This window comes from Spea bombifrons, chromosome 3, assembly GCF_027358695.1.
Source record: "Spea bombifrons isolate aSpeBom1 chromosome 3, aSpeBom1.2.pri, whole genome shotgun sequence".
In the NCBI taxonomy this organism is placed as follows: domain Eukaryota; kingdom Metazoa; phylum Chordata; class Amphibia; order Anura; family Pelobatidae; genus Spea; species Spea bombifrons.
The window spans coordinates 4731767-4755524 of NC_071089.1; the positions used below are offsets into that span (position 1 = coordinate 4731767).

At 42.3% G+C, this 23758-nt stretch overlaps 1 protein-coding gene across 1 annotated transcript in view; it reads left to right on the forward strand.

The window, feature by feature from the left end:
• GALNT14 (polypeptide N-acetylgalactosaminyltransferase 14) overlaps nucleotides 1-15462 on the forward strand; it is a 164389-nt gene extending 148927 nt beyond the window's left edge. The window contains exons 10-15 of the mRNA XM_053460717.1: nucleotides 3577-3703; nucleotides 5929-6021; nucleotides 8001-8084; nucleotides 8809-8953; nucleotides 14261-14380; nucleotides 15094-15462. Coding sequence (XP_053316692.1) covers nucleotides 3577-3703; nucleotides 5929-6021; nucleotides 8001-8084; nucleotides 8809-8953; nucleotides 14261-14380; nucleotides 15094-15261 — 737 coding nt within the window. The 3' untranslated portion in view covers nucleotides 15262-15462. The remainder of the gene's footprint in view (nucleotides 1-3576; nucleotides 3704-5928; nucleotides 6022-8000; nucleotides 8085-8808; nucleotides 8954-14260; nucleotides 14381-15093) is intronic.
• Nucleotides 15463-23758: the final 8296 nt, after the last annotated feature.

Consider the following 23758-nt stretch of genomic DNA (forward strand, 5'->3'; position numbering starts at 1 on the left):
TGTTGTTATCATAAAGTTATTAGTTTGTGTTTACTGAGAGGGTGGTAGATACATGGAACGGCCTCCCAACAGAAATGATAGAGGTTAGGGAATTTAACCGGCAGACTAGATGGGTCTTAGACGCCGTCAGATTCTTTGTTTCTATGTGTAAGGTAAGTTGGAAACGTGTCCTGTTTTAACCGGCAGACTTGATGGGTCTTAGACGCCGTCAGATTCTTTGTTTCTATGTGTAAAGTAACTTGGAAACGTGTCCTGTTTTTAAAAATGCATACGGATTTAATGAGATGGAGAATGAAAAAAAAAAATCAATACTAGTCCGTGTCTGTCATTCCACTGACAACAGCGCGAAATAACTGGAATTACTTAGAAACAGGGCCGTATCTTGAGTCCGTAAAGAGGCCGTGCTTGGCTGCACCAGAACAAGCTGATAGTTTAAAGAATGACACTTTCTATTAAACAACCCAATCTACTAGAAGACAGCAAATCCGGAGCCGCTAACATCACCGCGGCGGCGGCGAGCGTGATTAATGCCGCTTCTCACCAAACTCCTTTCAACACAAGAAGAGCATTAATAACGGCACAGACTACAAAATGTTACAAACCCCTTTACAGCGATCACTTCTTTTTCACTTATCAAAAGCCTATTTATGAGAAAATAAGAAAATTTATGGGAAGTTAATCAATTATAATGTAAATATAAGAGGGAATAGTCAGTTTCTGTATATGCCGTGTTTGCTCAATTATAAGCATACCTGGGAACTCTCGGGGTTTGACCCGGAGATTGCTGGGTGAGCACTGCTTCTCCTGTTTTCCGGGTCGCGGGAGCGGGGTCTTGACACGCCCCGCTTCTCGCCCATTTTTCCTTTAAATGGGGGTGTTTCCCGCTGCCATAAGCGGGAACGCCCCCAACGTCAGGGGGTCCTCCCGCTGACGTCAGGGAGACCTCCTCCCGCTGACGTCCATCTGACTCTCTGATAACAGTTCGGAAGGTGTTTCTAATTATATAGTTTAATTAATAAACACAGTTCCTGCTGTTTCTATACACATTATCGGGGCTTTTAGGGCTGTAGAACCCCGCGATCCCCTCATACTTAGCAAACATTCCCACCTTCTAGAAAAAACGGAGGACTTCAGAGGAGGAAAAAGCGACACAAGGACCTAAAGTGACCGCTGTAGCTCCTAGAAGAAGATAAGTGATAGCAAGACTTTTAGTGGCACTATGGCGTTGCCAAGAAAGACTTTTAAGACTTTATCCTTTCCCTTTAAATCTGCCTGCGATGGGTTCCTCTTGATTATGCAGAAACTTTTATTATAAACAAAAAAACAAACAAAACAATTTATTCTGGGAAATGAGAACACTTCCATACTTTGCACGTCAGTCTCTCTTTAATACATCGTCTCCTGGACTGCGTTCGAAGAGAATGGCGCAGAGCCTGTTCCCGTCAGCCGTATTGAGATTGACAAATTAGTTTATGTAGCAAGCAGAATATATGAATCAGTTTAATCAGGTTTCTCTTCTGCGTTCGTTTTTTTATTTATTTATTTATTTATTTTATTTTTTTGCCCTGATAATACATTGACTCATCAAATGAATGTGTCCTCCTGCGGGATCTCAAAGACTAATATGGATGTGTTATCTTGCGATATGTGTGCCGAGCGCAGTCAATATTTTCCTGATTGAATTTTAAGCACCTGGCAGAGAAACGCCACCTACTTAAAAAAAATAAATAAAAAAAAAATAAAAAAATTAAAAAAACATTTGCTTTGCCTACGAAAACCCGTACCGGGGAGACGAAAGCAGCGCACCTTTGAGATAAGAGCTCTTATTAACACATAAAAAAAAACAAGTTTATTGTTTGTTTACTGCGGGGAGCGGATTAAATTAGATGACTTCCAATATATTTTTATTGGAAAATATCTCAAACTTATTGCCGGTGGCTGTAGCGTTTCTAATATGCTATACGGATGCCGCGTACCTGCAAGTTTAGGTTTTTTTTAATAAAGTCACTCTTAAAATCACAATCCTGCCAAAAATGTTGTGTCGTTTTGTTGTGTCCCGTAATTTGTTTAGTTTAAGGCAATTTCAGTTAGAATGAAAAAGAGAACAAAGAGAGAGAAAACAATGCCCCCCCCTTCTTTGATCTTTACATTAGGAGTTTCTCCATGCTGAGATCCTTTAGTCTTTCCTGATCATTTTCATCCTGTGGATCGTTATCCATTTTAGTCGCCCACCTCTGAACTCACTCCGATGCGTCAATATCCTTCTGGAGATGATGAGGGTCTCCAGAACTGTCCTCAATACTCTAGATGAGGTCTGACCAGAGATCTGATGAGTGGCAGAACCTTCTCCATCTTCCTGCTACTAACGCCTCTCACATAAATCACGTTTTTCACAGGAATGTCATGATTTTTTTTATGAATTGTCCCACCGAGTTGCCATCATGGCGCTGTTATGGAGATCTGAGGATATTCCTTTACCGACTCCTGGAGTTGTTGGAACGATGATGGTCTGAAGGTCTGCATTAAAGACCTTAATCATGGTTTCAATGTTGGCTCTCCTCGATCTATTACTACAAAAAAAAGGATATGACCTCATATAATCTGCAATCTGCTCCAACAGATAGAGAAGTTTAGGTATTTTTGGTCATGTCCCCTCAACGGAGGCGCCCCACTACAAGAAACCTGAAATTTGGTGAGTACGTTCTCACTATGACGCCCAACTTGGTCCTTGTTGAAGGCAGAAGACTCTCAGGGGTGTTTGTACGGCCTCCTTACCCTTGAAAATACAGTAGTTTTTTATAACGTTATATCAAAGTGTTAATAATATCTTGCTCTCACACGGCAAGGAAGTTTAAATGTGTTAATTAGAAATGAACTAGATCAATTAAAAGAGAATGGACTATTTACACGGCATCATCTCATTTTTTATCTGCAGACCTGGAGCCGCTGTTGCTGTCAGTCATGTGATATTTTGGCTGACTTTCCCTGGCTCAAACACCACACTGAGCTGATGCTTTATGGCGATGCTAATGAAGTCCGTTCCTCCATAGACTTTCATTAGTCACAGTGTCAGATTGGGTGATTAAGACTGAGCCATTCTATTGTTTCCCACAGACAGTATGATAAGGAGTCGGGGGGGTTTGTCTAGTAGATCGGGGGTCAGATAACAGAGCGAGAATCATACAAATGCATAATATGCAGCTGCCTGAAAACATTATATTATGGGGCAAAAATTACAACTACAATTAAAAGAAAAAAACAAAAAAAAAATAGTTTACCTGCTTATTTTTTTTTTTTTAGGAATTATCTTTTACTTTCCTTCCAAAAAGATTTTTTTTTTTTTAATGGCCAAAAAAAAAAAAATGTTTCATGGAAGATGAAATGTATTTTTTTCCACGGAAGATAAGGAGTTCTATCTGTCAGAAGAGATCTGGTTGAGCGAGTCTCGAGTTACAGTAACTCTGATTAGACGTGCCCTCCGCTGCACAATCTGTTTAATCCATAGTGTACGCCGCGCTGATCTTTCCTCGACTTGGCTAACAGGGATAAGACGCGGCTGAACTTCGTTTCTTGCAGAGATCTCGTTCCGCGTTTGGATGTGCGGCGGGAGTTTGGAAATCATACCCTGCAGTCGCGTCGGACACGTTTTTCGGAAGAAGCATCCTTATGTCTTTCCGGAGGGGAACGTTAATACTTATATCAAGTAAGTGCGGCCTTTTCACATCTGCCAATTAATACAATTAATGCATTATGTATTTCCTTTCTGGAAGCAAAAAATCTGCATTTTTTTTCCAAATTATGGTTTTATATTTTTATATTAATTATTATTATTTTTTTTATTATTATTATTTATATAGTGCCAACAATTTACACAGCGCTTCTTACAATACAATATATTCACGGTATATGACAAGACAGACCGATACATTTCGTGGAGAGGGCCTGTCTGTTGATTTTTAAAAAGAACCGCAAGGACAGTTGGAAATTTTTCCAGGATTTTAGTCCACTTAATGGGAAATTATCCCAGTTGGAAATCAGATGTGATGTCATATATCACCTATAGAGCTACAGTAGCCTCAGATACAGATAGGGTCGTAGGCAGGTTACCAAAGGAAAGTTCTGTCGTTCAGGATCCACAGTTCTTTGTATTTGTGGAGACCCTAGGCACGTTAGGTAGTCCTTCAAGCTCAGTTGGAAACCGTAGGGTCTCCTGCAGCCCTGCCCTGTTTAATGCCAAGATCATTAGGAAGATGATCCGAGGACAAACTTGTCCCACCAGCTACCTGGTGCTGTAAAATATATCCTTACCCCATATTAAATATCATGATGGTTCTTCCAAACCATTGACAAAGTTAGGTGCTGTAGATATGCAACCGGAAAAGATGGCTGAGATACCAACAGAACGTTCCCGTTCCTCATCATTAACCCAATGGAACGAGCATTCTTAATTTCTATAAGGTGGCCATAAGATAGAGATACTTCAGCAATAAGGAAAGAAAAAAGCAACAATCCTGATGCCCACGGGGGGGCCAGAATGGGCCGGAGCGGGCCTTGACTGGGATACCCAGTAGGGCTAGGCCTGATGGCATTTTTTGAGTTTTGGGGTGGAGTATTTGGGAGGTTATTTAAGGACGGGTGTCATTAGGTTAGGGGCTATTGTGTGTGTCACCCTACCTCATGTCGTTCTTCCCTTTCTATTTTTGGGGCATTTAAGTGGGTGGTTCATTTTGTCACAGTCGGGGGCAGAAGCTTACCAGGCATCTACTAGGTTAATGCTCTGGGGGAGGGCATTTGGTGGTATTTCGGTGGGAGGTTCCTGGCTGGTAGTGCTCGTGTCTGGTGTTGTGCATCCTGGTTTGTCTTCCCTCGTGTTGGTGTTACCTGGATAGCCTGGTAAGCTTTATTATTGTTATTTATGTTATCTACTGATGTTCAGGTTAGTAGTCATTGCCCTGGTTTGGTTAAATAAATCAGCTGTGGCCTTTTCAACCCCAATCTTGGTGTCGTGTCAATTATCGGGTATTTAATTTGATTTCGGGGGGTCTGGCCCGGCCATCGAGGGTACATCGGTCACGCTCATGACGTTATCCGCTTTCACGGGAGCTATAATTGTATCTGCAGCTCTATGTAAAGATTTTAGCGTGGGTTGCAGTTTCCAATGCCCTCCGCTTATACGGAATCACTCGATGGGAAGCTAACCTGATTAACCCCGACTCACCGTCTGCAAGACACACAAACCGTTTTCTCCTGCAGGCCACGTATAGATATATGTATATATACAGTATGTACATATATATATATATATATATATATATATATATATAGTGACCCATCGTCACTTACCATCAGGGTGCGCTAGGCCATTTTGCTTCCGGGGGTCCGAGTCTCCGCTTATAATGAGAGACTTGAGTCTGGCAGGTCCTCCGCCCAGCAAAGGAGTCTGGTATAGAGAAAAAGCCTTATAGGTGAGAGGCATGGATGGGTTATGGGGGCAAGGCTAGCGACACAAGGGGTTAAAAAAAGCTGGATCACTTCATAATATTATTTTGTATATGGAAGTGATATTCTTTAGAGGACAAAATATTAAGAAAAAAGAGATTTGACTTTTTTTTTTTTTTTAACAATTCCTTTAAGAATTCCATTGTTTGTTTTTTGTTACCGCCGCTGATGGGAGCCGGACCGCACCGAACCTTATTTCCATTTTAATGAATTTGGGTATTTGGGGGGGGTGCTGCATCTACCTCCGGCCGGGGGCCCTTCCGGCGATAAATAAGATTTGCTTGAAATGCTTTAAGAGAATGTTTACAGGGGGAAGGAGGGATGTTTGTCTCTGCGGAGAGGTACCCGTTATCTGTTGTAGGCAAGCGTGCAAGACAAATACAATTGCTAAAATCGGCTTTTTTTTTCTTCTTTCCTGTCGCTCTTCAGAAACACCAAACGCACGGCTGAAGTATGGATGGATGAATTCAAAACCCATTACTATGCAGCAAGACCAGCGGCCCAAGGGAGGCCATACGGAGAGTACGTAGCCCCTCCGGCGGAGCGAACAGGCTCCTCGTAGCGATAGCTTCCCAATGTGTATTCGTTGCCGTGCGGAGCAGAGGTTTCCGCGGCCGGAATGTTTGCTTTGTTACACTTTTTTATGTTTCTGGTATAAAGACCCGTGAAGCATCATTCCTGGCTGAATTGCACGGGATAGAAAGTATCGTAGAAATTGTTCATATTTTGGAAGTTTTGCCTTACTGAGATGGTGGTAGATGAGTGGAACAGCGTCCCGGCAGAGGTGGTAGAGGGGATTTAAACGTGCATGGGATAGGCATATGGCTGAATCTAAGATGAGACCAACAACCGATTAGGTCTCCGGGTCAGTACGAGGAAACTCCGTGCCATGGGAGAGCCCTGGGCTATTCACTTAAATCTCAGGTTGTTAGTTGATTTAAGGGTTAACCGGCTGCAACTCACACTCACACTTTAGTGAATAGTCACTCCATTCAAACAGAGCGATATCTGACTCTACAGACCCTTGGCACTGAAATGGTTCACCAGAGGGGTTTGAAAAGATCTTTATCTCTGTGGAATGGCTGCTGCTTGGCAATTAACAGGTTAATTGGTATCATCCATTAGTTCCACCTTACTCAATACACGCTGATTGTACTAAACACAGCACTTCTTCTTCCGCCCCGCTTAAACCCTTTGATTAGGAAATGGTTAAAACAAAAGAAAGTGAATTGCATAAAAAAGAAGTGTTTTTTTTTCTTTTTTTCATTTTTATCCACAATTGTAGCTGCAAATCATCTCTTAATTATATCTGAAAGCGAGTCTCATATTCTTAAAACGTTACCCATTGGATTCTTTTTTAATTAAAACTCGCACAGAGATGAGTAAACGATTGAGAATCTAGAGATTTGCATTCTTTTGAGGCATTTTTCACGCGCGGTATTGAATCGCTGTAGCAATATTATGCGTTTTCACCAATTAAGTTGTCTTCTCGGCGGCTCGTGATGCTAAATAGCGTTGAATATTTTTTTTCATTACAAGTTAATTACCACCGAAATCAGAAAAGGAACTAAACTTTGCTTTTGGTACTTGGGGGGGGGGTCGAGTGCCAGTATGGTGTACAAGACAAGGACGTGAAAGGGTTAAAGTTTTTTTAAAAAACTTTTGATAGGGTCAGTAAGCCTCGATGTAGCAGGTACTTCTCACCCTAACTCAGCTCTATATAACCATAGCTGGAAGTTTGGGATCTCTTAGAAATGAAATGAATCAGAAATCCAGCACAGGTGGGGTTAATGTTGTCATAATGTTATAGCCCTTTATCACTCCCATCACTCCTGTGTTCCAGTGGCCCTTTATCACTCCCATCACTCCTGTGTTCCAATGGCCCTTTATCACTCCCATCACTCCTGTGGCCCAGTGGTCTTTTATCACTCCCATCACTCCTGTGTTCCAATGGTCCTTTATCACTCTCATCACTCCTGTGTTTCAAGAGCCCTTTATCACTCCCATCACTCCTGTGTTCCAATGGCCCTTTATCACTCCCATCACTCCTGTGTTCCAATAGCTCTTTATCACTCCCATCACTCCTGTGTTCCAATGGCCCTTTATCACTCCCATCACTCCTGTGTTCCATTGGCACGTTGTGTTTGTTGATCCAAGTTAAAAAAGGTTAATTGATTGTTATTGCCTCGTTTTCCATGAAAATAGCCGAGGGACCCCAAACATTGGAACGTTAGTGTGTATGATGTAATATTTATCGAATAACGTCCACTCCTGTCCAACATCCATCATTCAAAGGCATCTCCATACAAATCCTAGAACAAAATGTATAAAGAAAATAAGAAACAAAGCATACAAAGACCGTTGTTTATTTGGTTTATGGAAGGGTTTGGTGCTTCTGCGTCTCTCGAGATATTTTTACGGTGTGATGATTGAAACCGATATCTCACAGCCCAGCGGGAGACGACATAAATAACTTTGCGATTTTGTCTTTTATTTTGCAGTATTCAGAAGAGATCGCTACTCAGGAAGAATTTAAAATGTCGCACCTTCAAATGGTATTTGGAAAATGTTTATCCAGAACTCAAGTAAGTGCCAACGATTAAGAAGCCGTATTTCTGTGTGACGAGATTATCGATAACCACTTTTTGTATAAATGGAATCAGCATCCCTTATATGGAATTCTGTCGCGGACGCAAAATAAATTTTTTTATGGTGTGATGGGGCATCTGTCCATTTAGAGATCTCATTTTGGGGCGTTCGGATTTGTACAAATTTTACATAAATTTGACAATTTCCTCAAATTCCTATGAATGTCCAAAAATAAATAGAAAATAAAAAAAATGAAAACGAAGGAGAGAGCTCAGAATTTTTATTTGCATTTCGTTGTTTTTTTCACTCTCACTCACTCTTATTTGCACTCTCTCACACTCTCTCGGTCTCTCACACTCTCTTTTCCTGCATCTGCGCTTCTTCTCTTGCCTCTTCCTTGTCTTCTGTCTTCTTTGTTCTTTTTTTCTTGGGCGGCTTCTCCCTGTTATCAGCTTCATTAACCATGTCTCCCGGAGCGCTTCTGCAAATGGGTGGAGCCTCCAATCACACCCTACCCACCCCATTTGGAGCAACAGGGGAGAGGCTGTCCCTGGTGGCTCCGCCCTTTTATGGAAGCGCTCCCAGAGGCCAGAGTGATGCAGACAGATTCACAGAGATTCTATTCATGTTTTTTTTCACCTTTAATTTCCTTAAACTAAAAGTATTTTTGCAGGTCGATTATTAAACCCGAAAATCCTTTTTTTTTTTTTAACCCTTCAGAATCCCAGCCAAATCTTTATCAAAATCAGGAATCATCAGGCAAAGACAAAGATGTATTGAGTCTCAGAAGACCGGCGGTCAGGAGCCTCCTTATCTTAATTTAGTACCTTGCAGTAGCCTTAAAGGAGCCTCTGAGCCATCTCAGGTAGGATCGGTATTTTTAATGCGTAAAAACACACAATGGACTAAAATGTAACGTTTCTTACTGAAGATGGGGCTTTTCTCCCATTGGTTTTGGCCTCCATTGGAGGTTAGAGCTTGGTTGTCGCTTTCGATGGTTGTCTTGGGCGGCAGGGACCTCATTCACAAACCTGGGCTTTCCAGCTGATCTTCAGGGAAGGGAAAGAGTCCACCCCTGGTCCTATTATTAACATTTGTGCCAAAAAAACTACTTAATGGCAGTTTTCATGTAGAAGGAGATCCTTTGCCCTGGGAGCACTCATTTGGGAAGAAGGAGTTCCATTCACCCCTGATTCATTCTGACTTGAAGATTTTGAGCCTCTGCCTTTAGAATTCCACACACAGCCTCCAGGCTGTCTATAATAACAGGGGGGGGCAGCAGTTACACCATGACTGGATACTTACTGTGCTCCTTCATTAGAGTCCATCTGAGATAAACTGGGATGAACAGAGGATAGAACGCAGTATACATTTTAAAGTCATTTAACCCTTTATCCCCTTATGTTGTACTTATTATTATTATTTATTTAAAAGGGTCACACTGACCAGTAGGACTTGCTCTTGTTCTTAATGCTATTACACTGAGAGGGGGGGGATTAAATGCCCCAAACAAAAGTGTTGGCAACGAAAGGAGGGATCCCTCAACGTAACAGATCCTGCTGATCCTCCGATGATACCCGTCTGCAGCAGATCCCACACACCGATCTGAATAGCAATCCGAAGATAAAATAAAAAAAAATGCATAAAAAATAAATCGGAAGAGGGGACACCGCTAGGGATAGCCTCTAGTTACAAAATCGATCATTGGGGCTACAAAGACCCCAAGGCAATCGCGAGTCATGCTGCTCTTCTTTCTGATAAAGAAAAGTGCAAAAAATTTAGTAAATAAATAATAGAGCACTTTGGATACCCTAACAGTAGATATAAAATAAAAACATCTAAAAAATGTTCAGTTTGGTCACACTCGGGTTAAATGGATTTCTACACAGGCTGAATTGGCAGATTCTCTTTGCGCTCTATTTAAGCGGGCAGCCCCCTCAGCCACCCCCTCGGACCTGGGGGGTCACACAGCCTGGAGCCAACTCCACCATACACTACTCTGAATAAACCATATCAGAGCATCCTGGTTGGTGCTTTTCTCATTGATATGTCACCACTGAAATCCCTGCTTGAACGCAGGTGACTTAATTCATAAAGACCTTAATCAGAATCATTATTAATGAGTTAATACAATACAGTCCTTGCCATGCACTATTCCGAAGGTTTGAAGACTCTCAGGGTCATTTGACTATCTCTGTCCCCCTGCCTGCGCATGTTTACCCACTAAATATGCAAATGGCTGCATTGTTTTTTGTTTTTTTTGGGGTTTTTTTTATATTATGACCCCCATGACTCCAGTGTATCCCCCCCACACACACAGGGTTAAAACCTGCGACCTTCTCTTGGCTCTCATTCCGCCGGATAAAGCAGTCGCTTGGCCTCGGCTGACATCGTGAAATGGAACTAACTTAGTGTCAGCCGTTTAGCCGCAGCCGCCTTGTTGCCGACCCGTGTCGCCGGGGACGCTTTTAATTCCGGTTTCCCATTACTACAAACAGATCGTCTCTCGTTTCTCTGAACTCGAAACCGCTCGCCGCTAAAACGTTTCCACAACGATTTCCTTCGCAACAAAGTACTGTAGTTTGGGGTAGCCGTATTAGTCCAGTGTATACGAATGCAAAAAACAGAATGTTGCAGAATCTTGTAATACCTTTTTTATTGGACTAACAGTATTTAAAATAATAGACGAGCTTTCGGGAGTCCTCCCTTTGTCAAGTCAAAAGCATTTCTGACCAAGCAAGTGAAAAACACAGTTTAAAACAGTTTAAAACTGACCAGTACATGTTCTGATACAGGGTTAAAACAGGGGTTAAAATAACAAGATAGAGAATTTGCAGACAAAAAACTAAGAGGGTCGTAAATAGTAAATAGTGGCATATACTGCACAGATAAGGCTGGGGGGGGAAGCAGGGGTGAGCATGTAGGAGAGAGAGGGAGAAGGGAAAAAAAAAAAAAAAAGGCACAGGTTATAGGAAGTTTTGATAATGAGCTAAGAAGCTCAAATCCACATTAAGTCCTCTGTTTTTACAATCATAAAAATGTATCATTTTGGCTTCAAATGTCTTTCTTTCTTGGGTGTTTTTGAAATGACCTCTCAGTGTTTTGATTTTGAGGTCATGTATGGAGTGACCGGTTTGGGTAAAGTGGTGCCCAACTGGGGTGCAAAAGTTTTCTTCATCATGATGGTTGATGGAGTATCTGTGCAGATTCATCCTTTTATTAAGTTGCTGGCAGGTTTCACCGATGTAACACCCTATAGTACATTTAGTGCATTGAATCATGTATACAACATTCTGTGAAGTGCATGAGTATGATCCTTTAATATTGTATGTCTTGTTGTTGTGGGTGGCTGTGTTGCTGGTACAGATGTGTTGACAAAGTTTGCATCTGGCTTTGTTGCATGGTTTGCTTCCATTATCTGTGTGTGTTGTTTCGGTATGTAGTTTGCTACTCACCAGCTTTTGTTTGAGATTCGCTGGTTGTCTGAAGGCCAAGATGGGGGGTTCAGGGAAAATTTCTTTTAACACCTCATCCTCTGCTAGCATTGGTTGCAGATCCTTGATGATTTTTCGGATTTCTTCTAGGGCAGGATTGTATGTGGCTACCAAAGGTATGCGTGAGGATGTTTGTTTGTCTCTGTATTGCAACAGGTGTTCACGTGGGGTTTGTAGCGCAGAGTTAATTTTCTTATTGATTATCCTGGGTTTGTATCCCTTTTGTTTGAATGTCTCAGACAGTGTTTTAAGATGCATGTCTCTGTCATCAGTGTTGGAGCAGATGCGGTGGTACCTGGTGGCTTGGCTATGGATGATGCCTTGCTTTGTGTGGGATGGATGGAAGCTGGATTTGTGCAGGTAGTTGGATCGGTCTGTGGGTTTTCTGTACAGGGATGTATGTAGTGTGTCCTTGTTTATTGTGACAGTTGTATCCAAGAAGTTTACACTTTCTGTGGAGAAGTCCATTTTGAGTTTGATAGATGGGTGAAATGTATTGAATGCGTTATGGAACTTTTTGAGGTTTTCTTTTCCGTCCGTCCAGACAATGAAAATATCATCAATGTAGCGATAATATTTGTAGGGTTTGTGAAGTTGTGTTTCCAAGAATCGTTGTTCCAGGTCCGCCATGAATAGATTGGCATATTGTGGTGCCATTCTCGTCCCCATGGCAGTGCCCATGGTTTGCAGATATATATTGTTGTTAAAACTGAAGTAGTTGTGTGTGAGGATGAATTCTATGAGTTTGGTGATGGTTTGAGGACTGTATTTCTGGTTATGAGTATGTTTTGAGAGGAACAGAGAGCAGGCTTCAATTCCATCTTCGTGTGGGATGTTGGTATATAGCGATTCCACATCCATGGTTACAAGTATGGAATTGGCAGGTAAGTTTGTAATTTGACTGAGTTTGTTAAGGAAGTCAGTGGTGTCTTGTATGAAGCTATTAGTGTTTTTAACAAAGGGTTTTAAAATATTTTCCACTAGGCCTGAAATTGGTTCGGTTAGTGGTTCGGTTTACCCAAACCGGTCACTCCATACATGACCTCAAAATCAAAACACTGAGAGGTCATTTCAAAAACACCCAAGAAAGAAAGACATTTGAAGCCAAAATGATACATTTTTATGATTGTAAAAACAGAGGACTTAATGTGGATTTGAGCTTCTTAGCTCATTATCAAAACTTCCTATAACCTGTGCCTTTTTTTTTTTTTTTCCCTTCTCCCTCTCTCTCCTACATGCTCACCCCTGCTTCCCCCCCCAGCCTTATCTGTGCAGTATATGCCACTATTTACTATTTACGACCCTCTTAGTTTTTTGTCTGCAAATTCTCTATCTTGTTATTTTAACCCCTGTTTTAACCCTGTATCAGAACATGTACTGGTCAGTTTTAAACTGTTTTAAACTGTGTTTTTCACTTGCTTGGTCAGAAATGCTTTTGACTTGACAAAGGGAGGACTCCCGAAAGCTCGTCTATTATTTTAAATACTGTTAGTCCAATAAAAAAGGTATTACAAGATTCTGCAACATTCTGTTTTTTTTGCCTTCGCAACAAACAAACTCTTTGTCCTTTTAATACAATGTAACGCCTGGAAGAGACACAAAGGCCGAGGTCAGGGGTACTAACCGCTCCAACACCGCTTCAGTGTCACAGAAGTCAGCATCATTCTGGCACTAAAGGGGTTAACACGTTGCTAATTGGGTTCGTATGGAATTCCATGTCATGCGACCATAGAAACCTAGAACCTGCTGGCAGATCGGCCCCATCCGGCCCCCGTCTAGTCGCCCTTTCCTCCTGCTGTAAACCTTAATCAGTCGTTGGTCTCGTCTTAGATTCAGGAGCCGTATGTCTATCCCATGCATGTTTAATACCCTCTCTGTATTACCCTCTACCACTTCTGCTGGGAGGCTGATCCACTTATCTACCACCCTCCCTGTAAAGTAAAATCTCCTTACATTCCATCTAAGCCTCTGACCCTCTAGTGTCTAGTGATTATCGCCTCCTGTTCTAACATTTCTGTTGAAATAAACCTCCCTCCTGTACTTTGTTAAATCCCTTTATGTATTTAAATGTTTTTGTCTCATCTTCTCTCTCTCTCCCTCCTTTTTTCTCCTCTCCTTCTCATCATGTCTCTTCCCCCCTTTCTCTGTCTCTCTCTCTCTCTCTCCCCTTTTCTCCTGTCCTTCTCCATCACATCTCTTTTATTCTCCTTCTCCTCTCTCTCCCCTCTCTTTCCCTTTTATTCCTCTCCTTCTCCATCACGTCTCTCTCTCTCTCCCCTCTCTCTCTCTTTCCCTTTTATTCCTCTCCTTCTCCATCACGTCTCTCTCTCTCTCCCCCCTCTCTCTCTTTCCCTTTTATTCCTCTCCTTCTCCGTCACGTCTCTCTCTCTCCCCTCTCTTTCTCTCCTCTCCAAGTTGTACATATTTATCTCCTACATAAAAGGGAAACTAATTTCCAACTTTCACATTTTTATTTTTATGTACATATTTTATATCATTTTCCTTCACCTTTTTATTTAATTGTTAAAAAATGTATCATTTGTGTGTGAGGCGCCTCATCACGCGCCCCCCGGGCATAAACACTATTGGTAACCGACGTGGTGACGCATCTCCTGTGGTTCCTTCTAAGTGAGAGATGCCCGACATGAAGGTGTTAACGGCCGTGCTTTGTCTTACAGGAATGGATTTATACTCAGGTCCAGCAGATCAGCCAAGACAAACTCTGCTTCTCTGTGCACACTTTGTTCCCCGGGACCCAGGTCGTTCTGTTGCCCTGCAGAGAAGGAGACGGGAAACAGGTATATAAATATATCCATTTTATAAAGGACAGCTAAAAATGTCAATTATTTACACAGTAACGGTAATTTAGGTCGGAAAAAGACACAAGTCCCACAGGTTCCTCCTCGCTTTTGACCTAGAAGAAGCAGAACCCCCCCCTCGTTGAAGCGACTTCCAATTGTGCCTAAAAAAGGAGAATTGAATTGTGATTTGTTTTTCATTTATTTTCTAATTCCTCTAAATGGGGGGGGGGTCTAGTTTTCTCTTTTATATATAAAACCAGGAAGTCGTGTCCTAAAGAAATTAAATCACGTTCACGGGTGGGACGTAGGACAGGAGCTCAGGAACCAGCTGTAGGAGTTGGGTGGATCACGAGAGTAGATTTAGCCGCTAGTAGATCTGGCCGCTAGAGCTGGGGACAAAAAGTAACATTTTCTTCAAGCTAGAACGAATATTTGTGTTTATTCATGACTTTTGGTGCGATGGGAGGAGGCATCTTCTGCTGTTTTTAGAACATGGGCAATCTTCTTCTGTCCTCATCCACGTGTGAGGAGTCTGACCCAGCTTCAATTGAGCTAACCAGGTTTTGATACGTTGTAGTTCGAAATGCCAGCATGCACCCGCTTCCTAACGTTAGAACGAGCCTCAGCCCAACGTTCTAGGCATATCCGTGACTCCAAAAGGCGAATGTCTCTGACTTCTTAACCTTCCTTTTGCGTTTCTCGATCACCAGAGATGGAGCAAAGTGGGTTCTCGCATCGAGCACATGGCCTCCCGGTTCTGCCTAGATACAGAAATCATCGGAGATTCCGACGACAACAACCGAGAAGTCGTGATCAACCCTTGCGAGACGACGGCCATCAGCCAACGATGGGAAATGGTGCTTCACGATCTGCACTGAGGAGAACGGGACTTCTTAGGAGGAGACCTGACGGCATCGAGACGTGCCCACGAGACCCGGACCGTTTGCACTTTCCGGTGGACTCCGCGACTGAAGACTTGAAAGAAGAAAAGAGAAAAGAAAAGGCTCGACGGAACATTTTGAACGACTCAAGAACAATTTGAAGTTCGAGCTGACCTTTAAAAGTCAGTCTAAGAAAAACTAGACAATTACGAGGCATGATTATATTTTTATGACTCGAGGAAAAACAGCGCTTTGTGCTAAATGCTGACGATTTTCCCCGTGACCGAGAAATAAAACGAAGAATGCTTAAAGGGTACGAAAGTAATCTTTCTCAATGGAACGCCTCGGAACGAAAGCACGCGATTGGCCGGGAGACGCGTGCGTTTAATAGTAACGTACCTTAAGCCTAAGTGTTTTTCATTTCTATACATACCCCCTTCATGACAAAGGCCGTATATGTACGGGCTCATGATTCATTGTTTTTAAGGACATTTAAACCCATTAAGGGGTTAATAGGAAACGTCGGGTCTGGAGCAGAGCTCTAGAATTCACTTATATAAATATATCTATTTTATTTGTATATTTAAGAAATGCAGATTAATATATACGTCAAATTTCTGATTAAATGGCAAATTAAGAAACATTTGGAAATAAAAAAATTTTCCCGTTTGGCCCGAAAATTTTAAATCTGAGCTCCGGATTAAATTTAGTTTTAAAATAAAATGTTTTTTTTTTGTTTCCTGGAAATCGCAGATGGGAAGTTCTAGAAAAAAAAGGCACAAAGATTTTATTTTCTGATATGTGGTTCACTAATGCACCTTGGCTGCTGGAAATAAAATCGTTTTTCATGAATGCTTTTCATCTGGTCTTTGCGTGCATGTACAGTAAGAGTGGCGGATACACTGAACAGCCTCCCAGCAGAAGTGGTAGAGGGTAATACAGCGAGGGGATTTAAACATGCATGGGATAGGCATACGGCTCCTGAATCTAAGACGAGACCAACGACTGATTAAGGTTTGAGTCTTTACAGCAGGAGAAACAGGCGGCTAGATGGGCCGATTGGGGCCGATCTGTCGGTAGATTCTATGTTTCCAATTAGATATATGAATCAGAATGCTGCTGACATCACTAGTAGGAGTAGGTTCACAAAGTAGGGCTATTGCTCAGGAATATCAACCAATCGGGAGTCTTCTATATGATCCCAGCGGGGTGAATAGGTAGTCAGACTGTGTGACCCCGAGAATCTGCCCCTTCACTCTGAGATTGGGACAAAGCCCCTGAGACTCGGGGAGGTCCCAGGAATGGTTATAATCCACCGCAGCCGAAGCATACTGACCTCCGAGGGGCGTAAGCATCATTTTAGCTAATAAGACTTTTATTTAGTCAATAATAACGTCTATTTAGTCTATAGGCTGAAGTGATGGGAATGGTTCCACGGTGCCACATTACTTGTATTTTCTCCTGCATTTATTATTATTTTTTTTTTTTTTACATTGCTTATATGCTAAATAAAAGTCTTACTTTTCCTGGTAAATAAAATTAAAAAAAAATAAAAAATATGGCTAAAAGAGTGAAACTTTACCATGGGACTTATGGACCAAGTGATGAATCACATATATATATACAGTATATATATACATACATCTGTGTATTAATATAGTTTCAAGATCAGCTTGTGAATTAGGAGCCTCGTTTCGATGTTCTGGTCATGAATAATGAGATAACGCACCCGAGTCTCCTGATTTTAATGTAACGTCGCACGGTTGTATAATTTTCCCATGAAACACTCCTAGTTTGCATGAAATTCCCGCTTTTGCTCGGATTCCTGCTGCTTTATCGGTTGATAAGTGGCTAGTAGTTTGACATTTTATTTACAGAAACCTCCGACACAGCGACGACGCAGCCGAGAAGATACCGTGTTTCTCGCTGTGTAGAGAATATCTTTTTTATGAGTTAAAAAAGTGGAGATGTTGTGAATTTGAAACAAGTAAAGCTAAAGAATACGTTTAACGCTGTGCCTCGAGGACCACATTCAGTCCACGGTTTCTGGACAGCATGGACCTCTGTGTAGAAGTTGTCCATGTGGACCCACGTGTGATGTTTTGGGTCGGATCATTGAAGGGCTCGACTTTCCTGACCTGTACGTTGCTTCTTGTTTGACCACACAGTAGTAGAATCTTCAGCTTTCAATAGATTTCAACGATGCCACCCTTCCACCCCACACCTGTAGAGGACATGGGCAAAGGTGGTTCCAGCATCTGAAGAAAGAGAACGTCGATATTCCATGATTATGAGACTGGTCCAGACTCATTTGGCTTCTCCCCAACTGGCATCCTCCAAATTATCTCCATATAATTATCTCTCACATCAAGATTTGCGAGAATTCTAATAGATATTGAGAAATTCCGTTTCATTTGTGGCCCTCAACCATCAGGTGTTTACTTCCCTTCTTTGAATATCATAACCTAAATAAAATGACATACGTCGGGGGGCCTCCATCAGTGGGGTGCAACCAGTACTGGCATACCGGGCCCGGCCAAACAGAGGGACCCGGCCTCCCAGTTGTCTCAGGGGCCCCTCATTGTCTGGGACAGTAGGAGGAGCATAAGGCATGATGATGGGAGGAGCATTTGGAACAGAAGCATAAGGCGTGCTCATGGGAGGATCATAAGGTGGGGCCATGGGTAGAACATTGGTGCAAAAATAAGCAGGACAATGGGGTTGACATGGGGAGAGCTGATAGGAGGGGCATAGGGGCCCGGGGTTTCTGATAGTGGCCCCTAGGTATACTTCGGCTTGCGTAACCCAGAAGTGAAATACTCAAAAGTACATTGATATAAACAAATCTACAAAGTAAGCTAAGCCTGGAAAATATCTTCATCTAGTCCTACGCTGTCCATCTTCGTAACGTGAAGGGCCACATACTATCCGGCAGCATACTCCGGGGCGAGATGTACTTTCAAATGAACTTCAGAAGACCCAAGAGGACTGAGCTCTGACTTAATACATAAGGTACCTTTTTATTTCTTATTATTAGAACTGTATTATTTATTTTTGTTTATTTAGTTTTTTAGTATTTCTGCTATTTTATGCTTTAGGAACTCTCAGTTTTTAAATACGCACAAATCAGAGATTTTTTCACGTATTTTCCATTAAAATCACAGTAAAGTGGTGCTGACACCTAGTGGCTAACAGAAGCTATTAGCGGATGAAAATAGTAGCAAGTTGAAATATGTAAACTGTGAATATCCAAAAGTGAGAATATTTGAGAACCAGATAATTCAAGTAACATTAACGCACGGCTGTTACACATGAAACCGAGTGACAATGGAAAATCAATCATACGGGGTCACCTCGCCTCTTATTCTCAGGCCCCTGTGTGCAAGTAAAAGAACGATTCAGATAGAATGTGACATTAGAAAACTTTACAGGATACGGATCAAGTCTGCAAGAGAAGATGGGAGGTCAGAGGACAGAATAGGACCCTATATGGGACTTTATATCTCGTTGATAGCTACCTACGTAACTGAGTAAAGGGGTTTAGAAGAAATAGATTTTTTTACTTGCATCATTTAATTTATAAATACACAAAGACTAGTACATAGATATATAGATAGATAGATAGATAGATAGATAGATAGATAGATAGATAGATAGATAGATAGATAGATAGATAGATAATGGATATATATATATATATATATAGAGAGAGAGAGAGAGAGAGAGAGAGAGAGAGATGCAAAGATAATGGATAGATAGATGATAGACGGATAGATAGATAGATAGATAGATAAATGGATAGATAGATGATAGATAGATAGATAAATGGATAGCTAGATAGATTGATTGATAGACGGATAGATAGATAGATAGATAGTAATCTAAGTTGAAAAAAGTTCATCAAACTCCACTTTTCTCTTGCTCAGTAGATAGACGGATAGATAGATATTTGAACATATTTAAACATGCCTCCCCTCTAGGTTTTTCTGTAAAGTCGGCTTGTGATCGAACTCTTTAATATTTAACCTGTGAAGAGGCTGCACAGCTCACTGCAGGAGACTCCAAATCGATAGTGATGGTGGGGAGCGGCGTAATGAACAGCGGAGCAGCAGGACCGCGTTTGAGATGAAGGGGCATATTTCACGGGGTCCACTGGGATGCGTCTTTGAAGAAGATAAAGAATATAAGCTGGAGGTGTAATAAAAAAAAAAGAAAGAAAACATACGCGCTTTGCAAAGGCCGCACTATACAGCTTTGTTCAACCAGTAAACCCTGGAAGAAGGCTGCAGCCATTCCCCGCGTGCATCTTTGGCCTCATCACAGCATGAAATGGATGAGAAATCCAGCGCAGATGGGGTTAATGTTGTAAATGACTATTGTAGCTGGAAACAGCTGATTTTAAATGGAATCTCTTCATAGGCGTACAGAGACCCTTTATCACTCCCATCACTCCTGTGTTCCAATGGCCCTTTATCACTCCCATCACTCCTGTGCTCCAATGGCCCTTTATCACTCCCATCACTCCTGTGTTCCAATGGCCCTTTATCACTCCTATCACTCCTGTGCTCCAATGGCCCTTTATCACTCCCATCACTCCTGTGTTCCAATGGCCCTTTATCACTCCCATCACTCCTGTGTTCCAATGGCCCTTTATAACTCCCATCACTCCTGTGTTCCAATGACCCTTTATCACTCCCATCACTCCTGTGTTCCAATGGCATGTTATGTTCGCTGATCCAAGTTTACGTTTAAAAGGATAATTGATGGTTAGAAAACACTTTTTTTGCAATCATGTTACAGCCCGAAATTTCCTTGTTTCCCATGAAAACAGCGAAGTGACCCCAAACTTTTAGGATACACCTTTATCGTTCATTTTACGATAACAAGTGCATGTAACGCGTGCTGCTGTTGTTTATGGGTCACTGATCTTGAAGACGTTTTGATACTTTCATCTTGTCTCTGGTGTTTAGAGCGTACTGTTTTCCTGAATGCACCCGACCTCTAATTCCTGATTGGCCGCTCATCATAAATTCATAAACTTTTGTTATTCGTCCGATAATTGATGTAGGATCCAGGAGCGAGGATTAGGACGGACGCCGCGTGTAATAAGCCGCTACATTCCGCGTTCTGTCCTCATAACGACTTTATGGAAATCCCGGCCCGTGTTTCACTCCGAGCGATCAGCTTTTGTCTGCTTGCCGGACGGACATCGCTGCCAAACGCAGTGAAAATTATACAAACAGCGCTGGTGTCGCTTTAGCCGTTTTTATAATTATCATGAAGCGGTGAAAGTTAATGTCTGCCTTGGATCCGGGAAAATTGCTGTTGGATGATTAAAATAAAAATGCAATTTATAGCAGCATTGAGGCTGATTTACTGCGCTCTCCCCAAACTTCATCTCATCAAATACTGCAAGGCCGGGTTAAGGAACTTTGGGCCCTGGAACAATTATACGCCTTCCCCCTCTGGATTTCCCGCCTTTAGTAAAATCTTTTCCCTATATATATATATATATAAAAACACTAACGTTCGAATGTTTGGGGTCACTCAGCTGCTTTCATGGAAAACAAGACAATTTCTGACTGTAACATAATTTGCAAAAGGGTTTCTAACAATCAATTAGCCTTTTAATCTTAAACTTGGATCAGCGAACACAAAGTGCCATTGGAACACAGGAGTGATGGGAGTGATAAAGGGCCATTGGAACACAGGAGTGATGGGAATGATAAAGGGCCATTGGAACACGGGAGTGATGGGAATGATAAAGGGCCATTGGAACACGGGAGTGATAAAGGGCCATTGGAACACGGGAGTGATGGGAATGATAAAGGGCCATTGGAACACGGGAGTGATAAAGGGCCATTGGAACACAGGAGTGATGGGAGTGATAAAGGGCCATTGGAACACAGGAGTGATGGGAGTGATAAAGAGCCATTGGAACACGGGAGTGATGGGAGTTGTGACGGATCGTCCTGTGCCCCAGACTGGACACATCCGCCCGTCAGCTCCTTCCCTCTCCCAGTCAGCGGACGCGCTGTGGCTGTCCGAAGAAAGCAGTCACAGACCAGCACTTCCCTCAATCATGAGACAGGACTTCATGCTTTGAGGTTAAAAACAGAACTCCCTTTATTACAAACACACAGAACTTATATACAATCTCCATTCACTGTGCACCGAACCCAACCCCCAATCCTATCAGCCACATCCCATCACAAATCCCATCAGCCACATCCCCTCACAAATCCCATCAGTATACAGGGGATGTATCAGGTGAGGGGATTAAGGGATACAATGGGTTCCCCCACCTGTGTTATCCCCCCTGTAGTGCGGGTGCCGTCTGGGGAGACAGGGCTGTGCTGGCTGATTAAGAGCCCCAGCCGGGTTATAGGATCGTCTCTTTGAAGGCTGGGGCTGAATCCACATTCAAACCGGGTACACATAAATATAATAATAATAATAATAGTGAAGATCAGACAGGGTTCGTCACAGGAGTGATAAAGGGCCATTGGAACACGGGAGTGATGGGAGTGATAAAGAGCCATTGGAACCTAGGAGTAATGGGAGTGATAAAGGGCCACTGGAACACAGGAGTGATGGGAGTGATAAAGGGCCATTGGAACACAGGAGTGATGGGAGTGATAAAGGGCCACTGGAACACAGGAGTGATGTGAGTGATAAAGGGCCGTTGGAACACAGGAGTGATGGGAGTGATAAAGGGCCATTGGAACACAGGAGTGATGGGAGTGATAAAGGGCCATTGGAACACAGGAGTGATGGGAGTGATAAAGGGCCGTTGGAACACAGGAGTGATGGGAGTGATAAAGGGCCATTGGAACACAGGAGTGATGGGAGTGATAAAGGGCCTCTGTACGTCTATGAAGAGATTCCATTAAAAATCATACGTTTCCAGCTACAATAGTCATTTATAACATTAACCCCGTCTGCCCTGGATTTCTGATCCATTTCATGTTATTTTAATGGACACAATCTGCTTTTCTTTCAAAAACAAGGAAATGTCTAAGTGACCCCAAACTTTAGAATGGCAGTATACATATACATACAGATACACATACCCTCCTCTATGTTCCTTGTGGGCTGTAGCGCCCTCACTAAGCGGTGATCCAATTGGGTTCTGTCACTGTGCTCCGGGAAGTGATGTCATTTGCGAGCACTCAGTGCCATTGAGTGAGAATGATTGACAGATCGCCTCTTTGCAGGACAGGAGACATTTCTTGATACCAGGCTCTTCTAATTGCCTTCTAATAATTTAAGAACACTAGAGGGTCAGAGGCGTAAATGGGATGTAAGGAAGTTTTACTTTACTGAGAGAGTGGTAGATGAGTGGAACAGCCTCCCAGCAGAGGAGGTAGAGGCTAATACAGTGAGAAGAGTTAAACACGCATGGGATAGACATTTGGCTCCCGAATCTAAGACGAGACCAACGACTGATTACAGCAGGAGAAATGGGTGATTCGTTGGGGCCGCATGGGGCCGATCTGCCGGTAGATTCTAGATTCTAGGGTCTGGAATGAAACAAAGCAGAGACATTCTCAGAGATGTTTAATAATCCCAGCTTGTTAACTCCGCGCGATAACCCTCCCCATCGCTCAGCCGCTTGTTGATTTATTAATGCCTCCGAGCAGATTGAAAAGCAGATATTTCTGAAAGTTCCCTCAGATACGAGCTCAGTCATCGCGCCGGGTAAAAAGCTGCCGGGTTCTTTAATACCATCAGATTGTTTATTTCCTAAAATAGCTGAGCAGATGGTAGCAGAAATCTGTTTGACTTTATTCTATTTCATTAAATATTAAAATTCCGCTCTTGACACCCAGCAAGCGACTTTTTAGAATTTTATTTGCAGAAAACATATTTTTTTTTTTAAATGTTCCAGAGACGGCAGATTTTCGAAATAACAGTTTTTTCGGAAGAAAGTAAAGAGTCGCGGGAAAAAAAGATTACGACTAATTGTCTTTTTTTTTTCATCCGACACTAGAAAGTGAAGTGTATGAGGCCGCGGTTATTAGAACCCGTTTATTCTTCATGATTATCCCTCCCCGTTCAGTTATCCCTCCCCTATTGTTAAGTTGCTGATTGCTGTTGATTGGCTCAGACAGCCATTGTAAGGGTAGGGGGAGGGGGGGCAGAGAATTGAACAGATAATGCTGACTCTGCCACAGGCTGCCACAAACATCAGTTTCCCTGAAATAACATTTAGATTTATATTTAAGATAAGTATCTCCGGAATAATTACCCTGGAATAAAACCTTCCTAGAAATAATTCTTTCATTTTTTTTCCGCTTGGGACACTTAACTCAAAACCAGGCACTGATAGGTTGTTGCCATAGAAAATACCCCCCTAACCGCCTAGATGGGTCCTCTCATGACCCGCGTCTCCCTTCTACCATCATTACCTCTTCTCACTCCCGTATTCAGGATTTGCCCCGCGATTCACCCCTTCTTGGAATTCCCTTCCCCCGTCCCGTCAGACTTTCTC